Genomic DNA, 18,065 nt, shown 5'->3' on the forward strand with positions numbered 1-18,065 from the left:
AAAAAAGGGGGGGCAGTGTAGTTAATAGCAGACAATCTGTTATAGAAGTTGGCTTATAGTGTGCAATGGCTGATGTGCTAGAGAGGTTAGGCTAGCCTCAAACTCACTCTTCCTGAGTACTGGGATTAAAAGGGATGTGCTACCACACAGGCTTTGAAGGTTTCCGTTATACACAAACTCCGTTTTCTGCTACTACTGCTTTCCTGCTGTCCCTCAGTGCTTTAGTGCTAAGGACACTGAGGCAGAGGAGACATGCCAGTGCTCCCCTGCTGCAGCACCTTACCCTTGCCATGCTGTATCTGGAATAGTCTTCCAAATAGCCACACGGCTCACCAAGTACTTCACTTACTTAAGTCAATGAGGCCCCTCTATCATAGAAACATTTGACAGCAATTTCCATTCTTTTCTCTCACTTATGCTACTAAGCAGCTCCTGTTATTTCATGTGTTTATATCTGAGTCTTGAGTCTTCTGGTCATTGCCAATCAAAACTAAGAGTACCTAGTACATGACAGTCCATAAATATTTGTTGGCTAAATCCATTACTGTGCTTTTTTTCATAGATAAACAGAGTTGTGATCTGGATAATTCTCTTCTAAGAAATGCCAAGGGCTAGAGAGATGGCTCAGCGGCTAAAAACACTGACTGCTTTCTCAGAGGTCCTGAGTTCAATTCCCAGTAACCACATGTTGACTCAAAACCATGTATAATGGGATCTGGTGTATCTGAAGACAGCAACAGTGTTCTCACATACATAAAATAAATAAATCTTGAAGGGAAAAAAAAAGCCAAAATGATGCTTTTCTTTAAAAATATTACAAAACAAGAACAAACCTAGGCTCCCATAGTACACAGTAGGACTCAACTAACAAAAGAAAGAAACCACCACCACCACCACCACCACCACCACCACCACCACCACCAAAAAACCTTGGAGAATGCATGCTATCCTTACCTGGGCAGGCTTTCACTTCTTTTTTCTTCTGAGAGGTCCAACCCACTATGGAATGTTTATCACCTGGTTTCTCCTCTAGGCCTCTATTCAAGCGCCAGATTTTCAGTGTATTATCATCAGAGCAGGTTGCAATCTAAGAACCAGGAGGAGAATGTGAATGAAGTTTCAAATAAAGTTTCATAACAAACAAAAAAAGATGGTAGATGAGGGCTCATGAGTAGCGACTGATTTTCTCTGCTGTAACATAAAACAGATGACATCTAAATATCATCTACTTCTCTATCCCTCGTGCTTCAGAATCATCCTAGATTTCCAATGATACAAACGTTGGTTTCTTGCATGGACACGTATAGCAACGGAGAACAGAAAAGTGCATCAGACTCAATGGAAATGAAGTTAGAGTCGTCATGTGGGTGCTGGGAACTAAGTCTGGGTCCTCTGCAACAACAGCAGAGGACGCTCTCTCCAGCATACCATTCTCTCCTCAGCCATTTACACTTACAGGCTCATTTCTTTTTGGTCTCCAAAGAAGATGGGCAACTCACATCTCTAACTTTTTATGTAATGTTATGTAACTATGGTTTCCTTTTATGAAATGATCAATCAACACATATCAATTCTATAAGTTTCTTCTAAATTCTGCATGCTTAATCTTATGGCTAAAGCAACGAGAACATTTCTCAGATGAGACATAGTCTGTGCCTCCAGCAGTCCACAACAAGTGCAAAAGAGCTGCTCTTCGAAGACTCAGAGATGCTCTTTCAGATAGGTAAAGGAGCAATCTGGAAAAACAAAAGTTCACTAGTCTCAAAGAAGTTAAAAATAACCTTTGCCCCTTTAAAAATATCCGACCATTCCTGATCTTGGTCCCAAGCCTTTTATGGCAGAGAAAGCCCAGCTTGAAGAGCTAGAGGCAAATGGCCACTAATGCCAGAGCTGTTCCCCGGCATTTGTTTATACAATTTCTCTATTTCAGTCACTAAACAGAAAGGAAAAAAAGAACACACGTTCTTTTAACTTGTGGCCCCCAAGAGACTGGCAACATTTTCCTTCCCTTACTGGGAGGCCAAAAAAATGTTTGGAACTCCACAATTGCTCTATAGTGACAATAATTATATTTACGGACACCTACTACACGTCTGCTTCTTTACATTCTTTTATCTTATTTAAAAATCCTTTAAAGCAACTACCCAGCTTTTAAAATTGATGGAGATTTGAACTCAGGTCATTATGATTACATAGCAAGTGTTTTTACCCATGGAGCCATCTTCCAGCCACTTACTACTTTTTCATCTTAGATTTGGTTTAAATATTTTAAAAAATCTATATATTTTTAATTGCATGTGTCTCAAAGCTTTTGATAGCAGGTACACAACATGGAGGCCAGATGTGCTGGATCCCCCTGGAGCTGGAGTTATGGGCAGCTGGCCATGAGGCTCCTGATGTTGATGTCGATGCTAAGAACCAAACTCAGGTTGACCTCTTAAAGAACAGTGTTTGCTCTTAACCACCGAGCCACCTCTCTAGACCTTCACTTCAGATTTTAAGATTTATCTTCAGTTCAAAATTTCAACTCCTACTTAAGAAAAGAAGAGCTCAGTGGATTAGAAACCCAGCACATAGTGATTTTCCTATTGGTAAGAAAGGCCAGGAGAAACCCTGTGCTGTGACTCACTCGGGAAATACATCTGGATGCTTTTACATGTCTAAACATCAGAGTCTGTATCATTTGGAATAAACTGTGGGAAAACATGCAAATCTGGGATCCACTTTTTAAAATCAGTTATGAAGACTCATCCACAAACCTTGGTGAAGTCTGATGGACACCAGCACACAGACGTGACCTCTTGAGAATGACCCAGGAGCACAGTAGGAGGATGCCATGGCATGGAAACCTAGGCAAACCAAAGAGAGCAGTCAGAATGGTGCTTGCTCCTGCATAGAGGCCAGAGCCTCCCTGACTCCATCTTAGGCTTTAGAGTTGTTAGTAAAGCTCAACAGTCAGAGGTTCAAACAGCAGCTGGCTCTTATTTAAATTAAAATGCAGTTTTGGCACTGTCCCTCAGCCACTGAGCACTGAAGTTCAGTTCCAGGTACTGCTCTTCAACCCAGTCCTGCTTTTACACAGTAGCCACATCCAGACCTTCTATAGTCAGCCACCTCCAGGACTATGGGAATCAGCTGAATCCTGAAGGAACCTGTAATGGGCAACTAGCCCTTTTAGGATAAGAAGAAAGGTTTAATTTTTCTGCTTAAAGCAAGACACACCGACTATGACCAAAACCCCAAGCATCATCCTTTCATTTGGATGAACGTCCAATCTGAAGGAAGGGACATGAGCTACAATTTATATTTTTTCATTCAAACTTTTTCTTATTATTGGATACTTTCAGTGATAGGTACTTGATAGCATTGTACAGTCAATTCTTTCCAAAGTTATCAATATATTTTAAAGCACACAGGAACCCCAGCATAATAGAGTACAAGCTTACTCTGTTATTAGTAGATGTATTTGAAAAGCAAGGTGCACGGTGAACACATTCTCTATTTTCCTGAGGCTCTGAATCATGGGTCATTTGCATGAAGGAGGCAACTTTGGAAAGAATACTTGTGACAATGACTAAGTCAGCTTAACAGAGTCTTCAGATTACAGCTAAGATAACCGATACTGGTCTATAAGGTTATCCAACGCAATCATTACCACTCTTGTCTCTGCTATGAGGCAAATGCACAATGATTAAAACCACACAAAGAATATACTCTAATTTGCCTTGTTAAATTAAAAGTTAAATGTATTAACAGATACATAGATCATTCCTACAATGCTATAGACTATAAGTCATTCTTTCACAGAAAAAAATACTCCTTATAAAGGACATTAAAGGATGGTTTCAGCCAGGAATTCTCCTCTCTATTTGTGATGATTCTAGTCCATTAGGTTTCTCTTTACCCAAGACTCAAAGAAAAGCAGGGGAAATCTTCACACCTGTGCAAGCATCTCTGGTAAAACACTTCTTCATATCATTCTAGGACCCTGCTCAGTCCTTAGTGTCTAAGTTAGGGTTTACCTAGGAGAACCTAACTGTAGACACAAAATAGTAAACGTTTAAGAAAAACCAAGTGCCTGCCAACAGAAAGTACCCAGGCTTAAGGAAAAAAAGACCCCTATAAAAACTCATAGAGCAAAGAACCAGCATTAATAGCAGTAAAGTTAGCATTTATTCACTGAATTCATAAACCAGGTACTTTATATAGGATCAAGAAATAGGCAGAAGGCACTTTAAAAAAAAATGTGTAATTAAGTATCACATGACCTATCCTTTTTTTTTTTTTTTTTTGGTTTCTCTGTGCAGTCCTGGCCTTGAACTCAGAAATCCACCTGCCTCTGCCTCCCAAGTGCTGGGATTACAGGCATGCACCACCACTGCCTGGCCTCACATGACCTATTCTTAAATGTACTGGGAGCAACAAAAATACACTCCAGCAAAAACATACAAATGGTGACAGCAGAATTTTAATAATAGAGTAAAACAAGTGGTAAGCAGATAAAAAATATGTTTAGACTATAAAATAGAACATTCTTTACCTTAGAAGTACTGAAGTAATGTGAAACTTGCCCAAACCCGGAGAACATAGTAAATGAAAGTCAGACACAAAACGCCATATTTTAGGTGATATTATTTATATAAAATATTTCAAATAGGCAAACATCCATGGAAAGAAAAAATATAGTGACCAAACTGAATTATATACAATAATACAAAAGAATTATTTGGTGATGCTGGGGAATCAAATACAAGGCTTTGCATATGCTAGGCAAGTACTCTTACATCTTACTATACTCTGAACTGTAAGTAGATTTTTACCAAACTCCTAAATTCCGTTTTAGTAAAAAGGGAAAGAAACAGAAGCCAAATGCTGATAAGGTTTTTGTGAACTTTGGTGACAAGGGCTTTGACAGCTCAGGTCTATCTTTCTTAAGAGTACTTTAAACAGGATTAATTTTTCTCATGAATCTCAAATGGCTTTGAATTGATTTTTCCAATTAAGTTTAACATAAATTTATTATAAAAACCACTACTATAATTATTTGATTTCATGTCTTCCCTTTTGAGTAGGAAGGAAACTAATTTAAAGTTAGAACAAAACAAAGCAAAACAAAACAGAAAACCATCTAAATACCATGGGGTGGTCAACACAGAAACGGTCCTCTTATACACACTCTATTTCCTATAGAATGTTAAAGACACAAGAAATCACAGAGCTAAAATTCTGAGGGACCTCTTAAAGAAAATGACTCTCACCTTTAGACCTCAGACAGTACTTTGAGAACTTAAGCATACAGGGAAAAAAATCCATCAGCACTTTTCCTCAAAAAAAAATCTCCTTACTACGGCCAATTGGAAAGCAAGTCTGATCTTTATTTTGCCATGAGATCATTGACACGTCCTAAAGTGTCAGCTCAGTGTCCCGCCAGTCAGCGGGAGACCAGCCATGCCAAATGCATTTATTTATAGCCACTTCAATACTATTCAGTGGCTGTATCAGAAACAGGTGGGGGGAAGAGAGTGGAACAAGGAGTAGGAAATTAAAAAGTGGAGTGTTCAATGTTTGTCTTACTAGAATGTTGGGCCTTAGTGTCAGAGTCCACAGATTTAGTCCATTTCCATTTAGGCCATTCTCTTTTGCCTGAAGATATAAACTCTTTTCTTTTGTTCTTTCATTATGCAAGGGCTTTAGCATAGATGGGCTGGGAACCCCAACAAATACTTAGTGTGCACCACCTCAATTCTCACCAACCAAATCCATTTAAAAAAGGATCCTATGCTAGAGAAATTTAAAGAATCAGCAAGAAAATGTTTATGTATATGTTTACATATATAATTATAATTAAATAACTCACCTAAATGGCTTAAAACAATGGTTGGCATATACGTATTTTTGCTTGAATATTTTAATCTAGTGTTTATGTATGGAATTGGCCATTTTATTATGTTATATGATACATCTAAATTTTCAGTTTGTGGTTTTCTTTCAAGAAAGAAACCTCAAATGACAGATGTGTAGAATGAATGAAATTCTGTAACTAAGTTGGGAGTTTAGAAAAATATATGCAGTAAGACAGTGAGGGAAGAAACAAAATACAAAGAGCAAAACTTTGAAACTCAAAAATTTAAATGTAAGAGAAGCATTTGTATTAGCAAATAAGTAGACAGTATAGAACTTCAGGAAGAGTAAAGAAAGCAGGTAAAAGGCCTTCTGTAAGATGGGAGTCTCAGATATACACTCATAAGAAAAAATTCATTACAACTCCAATAGCAAAGATTCACGTTAAGGAACACAACTAACACAACTGCTTTGGGCAGATTGGCATCTCTATCTTGTGACTACTGGGAGACTGTCACTAGAAGATGTCCGTGGGGACAATGTCATTCTTGCAACTCCTTCTGCACTTCCCCCAGGACTTTATTCTGTAGCAGAACCTTCCCCTAATGAATAAAGATTTCAGGGGACCAATCACTGGGTGAGGAGTAGGCGGGACTTCTAGAGTGGAAGAGGGGAAGCAGGAGAGGAAAGTTGGCCTGTAGGCTGGAGATGATGAGGCCAAACTGTAGCTGGGCTGGGAGGTGGGGTTGCCGCCCCTGTTTATCCGATGGGATCTCCTACTTGAGGACTTAACTTAGAATGGCTCACAAATTAGGAGTCTAGATGCTGCACCCAGAGACTGAGTTACCTGTTGATTCTGAACTAAGTTTGTGTGGTGTTTTTCTTCATGTGGCAACTCAACTGGGTTCCAGAGAGAAAGGTACAGTGGCAAAGTGTGGGCTTGCAAGAAGCACACCTCAAAAGGCTGTGGGAATTTGGCGAGCTGGGTGGAGCGATTTCGGGACAGAGAACCATGAGATGGTACTTTTTTAATATCTTTCCACTAACATCATTTAAGTTTCTTGGCTATGGCAGTTGCTTTAGAATATGGGTATGTAAAAAATATGGATTTTAAGAAGCATATGTTCACTTACTAAACAGTAATGGAGAATCTATAAAATAAGGAAATATTAAGCAATACTATTAATTGTATTAAAATACCTGTTAATAGCCTGAAGGCTAGATATTGCTGTAAGAAAAAAATAAGGAAGAGTTATACCAACAGTTGTGAGCAACTGTTTACATGAAACTGACAGATACCTAAGGAAGAGTCTGACAATATGGAACAGAAGGGGCAGTGCACGTAATTTCTAAGAAGCAACAGCATCGGAGGTTCTGACCACTTTTCAGTTTCTCCATCTCCTGACAACTTGTCTAGCAGAACTCCTACAGAATGCCCCACCCCTGGCAACTTTTCTTTTTGGTCCATGGCATTCATTATTTATAAAAGGAAGTGCACAGCAAGTGACCTTGTAAACATTTGATGTAAAAGGTCAGTAGTGTGTGCTTGTGCTATATGAACCTCACACTAGACCACAGCTTTCTATTTGTGTAGGGATATAACAACTCACCTTCCAAATGTAGGCAGCTTCATCACTTGAACCACTGATTAAAAACTGGTCATCTGGACTAAGACTTGATTTTACATAAAAGGTAGAGTTCTGGTGTCCATTGAAGACAGCCACTGCCAGGGAGAAAAACCAAATTACTTGGCTACTATCATTTCCAGTATTCCAATAAATGCACACACAAAACATACAAGTGTTATTACTGTCTCAACTTATGTTACCAAGTGCCAAGACAGAACAAAATAAAACATAGATTAAAAATAAGACAGAACAAAATAAAACATAGATTAAAAATAAGGTTTGTGGGCTGGTGAGATGGCTCAGTGGTTAAGAGCGCCAACTGCTCTTCCAAAGGTCCCGAGTTCAAATCCCAGCAACCACATGGTGGCTCACAACCATCCGTAATGAAATCTGATGCCCTCTTCTGGAGTATCTGAAGACAGCTACAGTGTACTTACATTAAATAAATAAATATTTAAAAAAAAAAAAATAAGGTTTGTATTAGACCCAATCTACGTAACTCAACATAACATAAACTTGCTATGGAATTGACCAAATGTCATATGACAATTTCATGAAAAAGAATGCAGGATGCCTAATCCTATCTTATCCTATAGGACTTTCTCCACTGATCTTACCACTGTGAGCTTTGAGGGTACGTCTCACTTTTTCTAGACTGTAGTAATTTAAACAGAATAAAGCCTCAAATATTTGTTGCATGAAAAAGGTAAAAATAAGTGAAAAGAATCATTTGAATTTTGGCTGACATGCCGAAGTTGTTTATTATTATTATTGGCATTTTTTTTTTCTCTGTGTAGCCCTGGATATCCTGGAACTCAGAGATACACCTGTTTTGTTTTTTTTTTTTTTTTAAATCTAACTCTTTAACAGGCTGAGTGATAGACAGACCCAGAGGGGCATAATATATGCTCATCTGTAAACTGCTTCATCAGGGTTAGGTTTCTTACTAGATAATCCATACCATTTAAAAAAACACACTGGGAGAAAAAAATACTTTGTATTTATACCTTTTAAATAAAAACAAGACCAAAAATTGGTTCTCAGAGTTAAGAGCACTGAGTTTTTCTAGAGGCCCGGGGTTCAATTCCCAGCACCTACACAATGGCTCAATAATAGCCTTTAACTGTACACACAGATATAACATTCAACAACAACAAAACCCCTCACTATGATAAAGACCTGCAAAATAGAAGTTCCTTCATTCTGATCACTGCTTCAAAGCTGAAGTTATTTATCTTTTGCACTGAACTATGAACAGAAAATTATTATTATTATTATTTTTTTAAAGATTTATTTATTTATTATATGTAAGTACACTGTAGCTGTCTTCAGACACTCCAGGAGAGGGCGTCAGATCTTGTTACGGATGGTTGTGAGCCACCATGTGGTTGCTGGGACTTGAACACTGGACCTTTGGAAGAGCAGTCGGGTACTCTTACCCACTGAGCCATCTCACCAGCCCTGAACAGAAAAATATAAATTGAATTTCCTACTAATCATATTTGTTTTGTTTTTCAAGACAGAGTTTCTCTGTGTAGTCTTGGCTGTCCTGCACTCTGTAGACCAGACTGGCCTTGAACTCTCAGATTTGCCTGCCTCTGCTTATCAAGGGCTGGGATTAAAGGTGTGGGCAACCATCACCTGTGACTAACCCTGTTTTTATTGCTCTCTGCTGGTCTAGGAAAAGGTGGTATAAAGCACATTGCAAATGTTTCAGATATGGCAAAAAGTCTAAAACCCAATGGCGGCTTTCATTATAATTAACTCACTTTGACTTGCTGTTGTTCTGAGGAAGCTTAAGATGGCCTTGAACTCCTGACCGACCCTCCTGCCTCAGTCTCCCAAACACTGAGATTTTAAGCATGTGGTATTATGCGTGGCTTCAACTTAATTTTTCTATGCTAAACTGAGCATGGGATGTAATTATTAGTACATTACAATACTGTGAATTGAAAACAAAAATCACAAGCATGAAGTCCTTGTCCTTTCCAAAGTCAAAGTGGAAAGGCAAGTCATCACCAGGCAACGTTTACCCGTACATTTAACTCTCTCATTTGTTTTGACATGACACAAGGTCTCTTTATCATGTAGTCCTGGTTGTCCTTAAACTCAGAGATCCACCTATCTCTGTTACCTGAGTGCTAGGACTAAGCATGTGTCAACACACCTAGCTAGCATTCTAAAAAGCAAACCTATCCACAAGAACTATTTTAAAATTGCAGAAAGGCAAACGAAACTCAAGACTCTTTGGTACTACACTATAGGAAAGTATACATAAAAGAGTACACACTTAATAATGCACCAGGGTTAGTTTACATCGTGTATGTGTGTCCTGTGAGCCGTATATACACCATGTGTATAGGAAAGTATACATAAAAGAGTGCACACTTAACAATGCACCAGGGTTAGTTTACATCGTGTATGTGTGTCCTGTGAGCCGTATATACACCATGTGTATAGGAAAGTATACATAAAAGAGTGCACACTTAACAATGCACCAGGGTTAGTTTACATCGTGTATGTGTGTCCTGTGAGCCGTATATACACCATGTGTATAGGAAAGTATACATAAAAGAGTGCACACTTAACAATGCACCAGGGTTAGTTTACATCGTGTATGTGTGTCCTGTGAGCCGTATATACACCATGTGTATAGGAAAGTATACATAAAAGAGTGCACACTTAACAATGCACCAGGGTTAGTTTACATCGTGTATGTGTGTCCTGTGAGCCGTATATACACCATGTGTATAGGAAAGTATACATAAAAGAGTGCACACTTAACAATGCACCAGGGTTAGTTTACATCGTGTATGTGTGTCCTGTGAGCCGTATATACACCATGTGTATAGGAAAGTATACATAAAAGAGTACACACTTAACAATGCACCAGGGTTAGTTTACATCGTGTATGTGTGTCCTGTGAGCCGTATATACACCATGTGTATAGGAAAGTATACATAAGAGTGCACACTTAATAATGCACCAGGGTTAGTTTACATCGTGTATGTGTGTCCTGTGAGCCGTATATACACCATGTGGAGGCCGGAGGTCAAAGATACCAGGTGTCTTTTCCATTGCCAACCTTAGATAAGTCTCTTTCACTGAACCTGAAGCTCGCCAATTCTACAAGGCTAGCTCTGGCCATAAGCCCCAGGAGTCTCCCAGGACTTCCCCAGCAAAGATTACACGTGGGTGCTAGTGATCTAAATTAAACTCAGGTCCTCATGTCTGTGTGGCAAGCACTTTACCAACTAAGCCATCTTTGCAGGCCATAAAGTATTCTTCTTTCCTTTCATTTTTATGGTTGTACTGGGGATTGAACCTAGATCACCAGACAAGTACAAGAGCTAGATTTCCCAGCTGATTTTGTCTTTTGAAGAGAGATTTGAATAGTCATATCATTAACAAAAGAGAATTTGAATAACAACTTACCCGGAGAAGTCTTTAAGCCAGTCATATTGAACATATAGATGTTGTCATCTGTGCAGTTAGCAAATAAAGTAGAGCCAGTAGAGTCTAAAACCAAACTCGAGTATCCTGAGAGAAGTTAATAATAGACTGTCAGTGAGGTTAAAGTGTGGGGCCAAAAGCAGTTCATGCCATAATTCTGTTTCAAAAATATAAAGAAATGAAAACTTTATTAAGATTTTTATCTTGACATCCATGTCCTTAACTCTTTCTCAAGTTTTTGCTGAAATTAGCCTTATATTAACACTTTAAGTCTTTTTGATTTCTAAGGGAAATTCATTACATCCCAAATTCTACAAAGGCTTACCTAGCTTTCGAGTGCTGGTACCTGGGTACAGGAAAGACTTGGATGCTATGGGTTCTTGTCGATAAGCAGTGTAATTCTTGCGCAAATCCCATACTTTGATTATTCTAAAAATCAAGACAAATACTTCATAAACCATCTAGACCAGTGGTTCTCAACCTTCTTAATGCTATGGCCCTTTAATACAATTCCGCGTGTTGTAGTGACCCCCAACCATAGAATTATTTCTATGGCTACTTCACAGCTGTAATCTTGCTACTGTTACAAATCATAATGTAAACATCTAACACACAGATGGTCTTATTGTGACCCTGGGAAAGGGGTGGTTTGACTCCAGTCTACACCTATCCTAACAATGTTACTTACACGCGTATGAAGTGACTTTTAATCTATGTCCTCCGGCACACTGCCAGGTACACGGAGAACAACTCACTGGAATCCAATCAATTTAACTATTTCATATGAAATTGTTTCCAGTGTCAAGCTTATAGCTCGTACAAAGGGAAACAGATGTGACATGACCCAGTGATGAGTCACTGACACTCATCCCAGGGCAGCGGGAAAAGGAAGCTGGAGGTCACATGTCGACAGTCATTGCTCCATTGTTCTTCTAGAAAAAACCCTGCCTAACCTGTAAGACCGCATATATCCCCCAAAACACAGGGTGTACACCCCATGCTTTATTTCTATACATAACTCCTTAACTAAACACATTTTCCTGTGAAAGAGGAAAACCATTTTCATTTTTCCTGTTGGGATAATTGTCTTGCTCTTTACTTTGTGGGTTTTCTAGAACTACACATTTACCATAAAATAAGTACCTTTAGGAAGACATTTTTAAAATTAAAAACTTGAATACAGAATTGTATTTATAATTGGAAATAGGCAAAGATGTACATGTAAAGGATCCCTGCATACAAACAATCTATTTTTACAGCATTCTGTAAAGGACAAATGAACAAGCACTGCAGACTCATTTGGCCATCAGTATTTAGATCAATTGTAGATAACATGCACATAGAAGTACGCAGGCCTTAACTTTACTGTTTATATCCCAAGCAAGCTACCCACCCTGCAGCAGCGATACTGCTATGTGCCAGAGGCAATGTGCACATGTATTATCTCAATTTTTATGTTCCAGTGTGACCTGTAAACTTCTTCCCAGTTCCATCACCCACTGTGTCTAAAATAAGGCACATACTTAACTTCTTCAATGGGATTAGGTACTACCATAGCTCACAAAGGCAGTGGGGTAAAAAGCAGAAGAAATAGTCTTTTACCCATCCACGGCTCCTGCTGAGACTAATGTATTCTCATCCTGAAAGAGGACCACAGTAACACTCTGCTGGGAATCCTAATAGCACAAGAAAGAAAAAAGGAAATTCTGTTTTGGGCATCATAGCTTCACCAGGGTATTTGACAAGGTACTTAAAACTAGCCTTTCTGAAGCTGCTGTGAGACTGTCTCCTAAAAGTGTCAAGAAGCTTCCCTAATATCCTAACAATATGGCTGCCTAGACAAGACCCGAAGCAGTACACTTACAGACAAGCCAACGTGGAAGAGGGAACCTCCCAGGGTCCCACATACAGACAAACAACTCTAAGCAATGAAGGAATGCTGACAGCAGGAGACAGTTATTCTCCAGTTATTCCATACCATGGGCTCAGCCCTGAAGTCATAGATACTAAATAATAAATAAGCACAACATGTTATATTTATATTTAGCATGCATGCATATGTGTGTATGCAACAATAACAAAGACAGAGAAGCCATGATTTTGAGACCAGGGAGGGGTAGAAGGCAAGAGTAAAGGGAAAGGGGAAAAGAATATATGTTATATATTTTTTTAATTTATTAAAACAAAGGCAGGGCATGGTGGTGCATTCCTTTAGACTTAGCAGGTGGGAGGAGAGGCAGGTAAATCTCTCGTAAGTTCAAGCCCAGCCTGGTTTACATAATAAGTTCCAGGTCAACTAGGCTACTTAGAGATCCTGTCTCAAACCAAACCAAACCAACAAAACCACACTTAAAAATTCCCTTAGTTGGGTACGATGTTTCAGTGAGTATGACACCTGTTGCCAAGCCTGAAGAATTGAATTCAATATTCATAATCCACATGGTAGGAGAGAACTGGGCTCCCATAAATTGTTTTTGATCTCTCCATGCATGCCATGTGTGTAACATGGGCACACATGTGGCGGTCAGAGGACAACTTGCCGGAGTAAATTCTTTCCTTCCATTGTGTGGGTTCCAGGGATCAACTTCAGGGCATCAGGAATGATAGAAAAAGCTCCTTTACTCACTGAGCCATGTTGCTGGTCCCTTAATCTTTTCCCAGTAATTCTAGATGTTACTAAGGAAACAGCCTAAACATGACTATCATGTATGTTAACATGAACTTAGTGAGCAAGATAGTCAGGAAGATAAAAATGCACTTGCTGTGCAAGCTTGGCAGCCTGAGTCTGGTCACAAGAGACCATGGTGGAGAAAAATGACTTCTAAAGGTTGTCCTCTGATTTTCACACATGCACACCAACACGAGCACACCACACATAACAGGAATAAACCGGTCACTGAAGGATGACTTGTCCAAGTCTGCTCAGAGCTCCCTACAGCGTAGGAAATCGATTTCCCCTGTGTCTCATTCACCAGAAAATGCTGCTGTATGCTCAGTTACACGTGCAGAAAAGAACTTTATCTCCTAAATGCTTCTCCTTCAGAAGTTCTCTTGGAATTCAATGAAATTTGACACTTTAATGTCATCTGGTCCCCACACACAGAGTATGGATTGAAGAATGCACTGTTCAGTCACAGTAGTTTAGCAGTTACACTGTCCCCTAAATATTTATTCAGACCTCACATATAGGAAAACTGCATTAATGAGTTTAATGGCCACTTTCTTTTCTAGAAAGAGGATGTACTATGGTCATGTTTCGAGCTTCTGTCTACTACACATACGACTACAGCAGCACAACCACACACATGGGTGGTAAACTGCAGCAGGGTCAGGGCCTAAGATAGTCTTATTTGCTGGCATGCTTGATCCATATATTGCAAAAAGGCAGGGCTGCTGATGGGCTGGGGGTCTTATAAGCTGAACTTGACTTCCCACATGCCCGATGATGCCTTCAATGATGTAAGTTGCATCTACTCACTTTCCACAAGCATAGCAATTCCCCACCCCAACGCCACCAGCTACCGAGTGACTCACTGGGCTATATCCAGGAAAGGAGGAAGGAACACCCCCAGAGCTGCTGGCCATCCTCAAAAGGTTGGGAAAGAGATCAGACCGATATTCTATAGGGAGCAAGAAGCCAGGAGAGACTAAAACAAGGCATCATGCATACCCGAGGATGGGTTCTGGGGTGTGTGGCTTAAACAATCTTAGGAAGTAGTCTACTTTTTATTTCTGAAGGTTCCCATCTTTCTACAAGATCAAAGGGAACAGTTATTCTCTTCTCTTGAGATAAAACTTTTTGCAAGTGTGAATTTATTCACTTTCGTTTGCTTAAGAATGTGAACCCACATTCTTGAAGACTGAAAAAATTTTGCAGTTAAGATGCTTGTTTAAAGTAGCTAGTAATGACTCAGTTTTTTTTTTTTTAACTATTGTTTTAAAGCAGTGGTTCTCAACCTTGCTAATGTTGTAACCCTTTAATACAGTTCTCCACACGTCGTGGAAACCTTTACCCTTTAAAGTTTTCATTGTTACTTTATAACTGTAATTTTGCTGTTATGAATTGTAAATATCTGATATACAGGCTATCTGATGTGACCCTCAAGGGAGTTGGGACCCACAGGTTGAGAACTACTGGTTTAAAAGCTGCATCTGTGTTTATTCTACATCAAATTACTGACCCCCAAAACACCAGGGTGCCCTTAATCTTCTGAATATATTTCTATCACTCAAAGTGACTTGCTTCTTTTCTCCCAAGTCCATATGACTCTGACATCTTGGTGCTTATCTGTAGCATGTAGGACTAGCAGCAGGCCTGCCAGCCAGTGTAGTCCCCGTATAACAGTCTTTGCTTAAGCATTTGATGACTGAGAGTGCTTTGATGTTTCTCTAAAAAAATTTACAAGTCATAAATACAGAAGAGCAACGTACCAGATCTAGCAAGCACCCCCAAAAATTTAATACTAAAGGTGTATGAATTTCATCACCATGTTTACGGTAAGGTGTCTAAAACATCTAGAAGAAAGTAACTAAAACTCCATCCATCTTTATATTACCTATTTTCATTAAAAAAATAACACAAACTACCCTTTCACCTTTTATAACAAATGCATATATGCTCAGAAAGCTGAATCTTTACCATGTTCTCTATTCTCACCAGAGTTTGAGAACCATTGCAGTAGGGCTAAGTAAACTATAAACAGTTAATACCAAAGAAATTAAGAGTTACATCCATCTTTTTGCCTAACAAATTCCTTAAAGAGAGATTTGATTCTCCCTACTGTTAAGAGCCACTCATGTCATGAATGGTGGCTCATGAACAGTCTATAGTCCTAACACTTGGTAGGCTAAGGTAGAAAGATCATGTATTCCAGGCCAACCTAAGTACACACAGAGATCTTGCCTCAAAAGCAAGCAAATACAGTAACAACTGCCTATTTACACATACACTTCTCTAAAACCTTACCACAGCAGGAGCAAGTCCTTTTGAATTTTGTTTCTTCTTGGGCTTTGAAGGGGTTTGCTTGTCTGCAGTATTGTGAGCTCCACTGATTTGATTCACTTGTCTATAAAATCCATCTGAAAGGTTCCAAAGATTTTAATGTTTTCTGATTTCAAGCTGAAAGCAATATTTAATCATTTCTATAGAACCTCAAATTTTGTGATTTTTGACTAACTAGTATAAAAACAAAACCGAAAAACCCCGAAGAGACTCAGTAGAGGTAAAGACACTTGTCACCAAGCCTGATGACCTGAATTTGATTCCCTGCTCACATGTTCAAAAGGGAAAACAGATCCACATGCGCTGTGGTTGTGTATACACACAATGAAAAAGCAAACAAAGTTTAACAAAACAAAAAAACAAAATCCCAAAGAGCCCATGGTGAGTTTAATCACACAAAGAAAGAAAAACACAGATATAGTTATAGTTTTATTCTTAATGGCTAAAACACAAACAATCAAGGCACCCTTCAGTGGATGAGTGGATACAATGTGGTATTCCTGCCCAAAGAGTAATTCTGTGCAAAGAGAAAGATACGACATGACTCCATTTATGAAAATCTGGAGAACCACGGACAGTTATAGTGGTAGCAAGGCTTCGTGAGGAAGTAGAAACACCAGAGCAGACATATTTTAGGGCAATGAAAGTACTCTATATATTACAATGGCGGATACATGTCATATATTTGTCAATATCCATAGTATGTGTAACATGAAAAATAAACCCTGATACAAATTATGAATTAATTATGTATGAGCCAATGCTTAACAGCTTAAAAATGTACCAACTGAATGACTGCAAAGGCTGCATCTGTGTAGGTGTTCAGTATATATGAAATTCTCTGCACTTTAATGCTGATATAAAATTAAAACTGCTCCACTGCCAGGCAGTGGTGGCGCACGCCTTTAATCCCAGCACTTGGGAGGCAGAGGCAGGTGGATTTCTGGGTTCAAGACCAGCCTGGTCTACAAAGTGAGTTCCAGGACAGCCAGGGCTATACAGAGAAACCCTGTCTCGAAAAACAAACAAACAAACAAAAAAAAAAAAAAACCCAAAAAACCAACCAGCCAAACAAACAAAAAAACCCAAAAAACTGCTCCACAAAAATAGTTTAACATTTTAAAATCAATACATAAATTAATAATAAACACACCAACGACCATCTCCTTTAATACCACCCTGTACAATACAAGCTTATATTCAATTTAATCTGATTTTTTTTAAAAGGCATTTTTTTGTGTGTGTGAGGGGAGTGGAGGTCAGAGGACAACTTAAGGAGTTCTCTCCTACTTGTAGGAACTGAACTTGGGTAGTTGAGGTTTGATGGATAGCACCTTTATCTGATGAGCCATCTTGTCAGGATAAAAAAAGGAAAATTAAAAGCAAACAAAAACATCTCAACCAAACCTTTATTCAGTGAACTATACATCAGTAGTTTTAATTCTATCAATAATTTAGATAGACGGAATTATAATTCAGAGACAATGTGAAACTAAGAACATCTATTAATAGCTTTGCAATAATCATTACCTTGAGACTTGAGCAGGAAGGGAACACAAGTGCCCCCTGCTGGTATCAGATGAAATCACTAGCATTTCATTTTATTTTGAGCATTAAGCACTTATTAAAATTAAGACAGAACTAGCTTACCTTTTTTGTTACACCTGGTGTCCCAGATCATAATGTTGCCGTCTCTCCCCCCTGTAGAGAACACAGCTGTGGGAAGAGGCCATCAAGATGTTGGAAACGAATCAAAGACACATTCCATTCCCCTTCCCCAGAGAACACATTCTCCAAAAGCACTGAATTTGCCACCAGAGATGATAGTAAGAAAACGACAGCGTAGCAACTGTTAGCACAGAGGAGAGCTTACTGTCTAAGATAGCTCACGCTCTACACAGTTCTCACACATTACCTCAATGTGCCTGCCAATCTAGTAGGTAAGCACTAATCTTCCTATTTTGAGGTAAGGAACGTCTAAAAGTCCTCTTTCTTAGCAGATCAAAGTACTACCTCTGGGTATGAAAGAGGCAGCAGCATTGAATAGAACACAGAATTCCCACTTATTTGTACTGTTTATATTTTAGGTAACAGTGGAAGCTAGGTATATAGCTTCAGTGGTACAGCATTTGCCTAGTATG

General features: G+C 39.0%; 1 protein-coding gene across 3 annotated transcripts in view; it reads right to left on the reverse strand.

The window, feature by feature from the left end:
- The window catches only part of Dtl (denticleless E3 ubiquitin protein ligase), a 38,189-nt gene that overhangs the window by 8,181 nt on the left and 11,943 nt on the right, over window positions 1-18,065 (reverse strand). For all 3 annotated transcript variants that reach the window (NM_029766.3, NM_001305233.1, XM_011238925.1), the window contains 8 exons: window positions 17,575-17,640; window positions 15,889-16,001; window positions 12,525-12,598; window positions 11,248-11,351; window positions 10,905-11,009; window positions 7,452-7,564; window positions 2,760-2,849; window positions 955-1,087 (listed from right to left, as the gene is read on the reverse strand). In NM_029766.3, coding sequence (NP_084042.1) covers window positions 955-1,087; window positions 2,760-2,849; window positions 7,452-7,564; window positions 10,905-11,009; window positions 11,248-11,351; window positions 12,525-12,598; window positions 15,889-16,001; window positions 17,575-17,640 — 798 coding nt within the window. The remainder of the gene's footprint in view (window positions 1-954; window positions 1,088-2,759; window positions 2,850-7,451; window positions 7,565-10,904; window positions 11,010-11,247; window positions 11,352-12,524; window positions 12,599-15,888; window positions 16,002-17,574; window positions 17,641-18,065) is intronic.

The sequence above is a fragment of the Mus musculus genome, chromosome 1 (genome assembly GCF_000001635.26).
Source record: "Mus musculus strain C57BL/6J chromosome 1, GRCm38.p6 C57BL/6J".
Taxonomy (NCBI): Eukaryota; Metazoa; Chordata; class Mammalia; order Rodentia; family Muridae; genus Mus; species Mus musculus.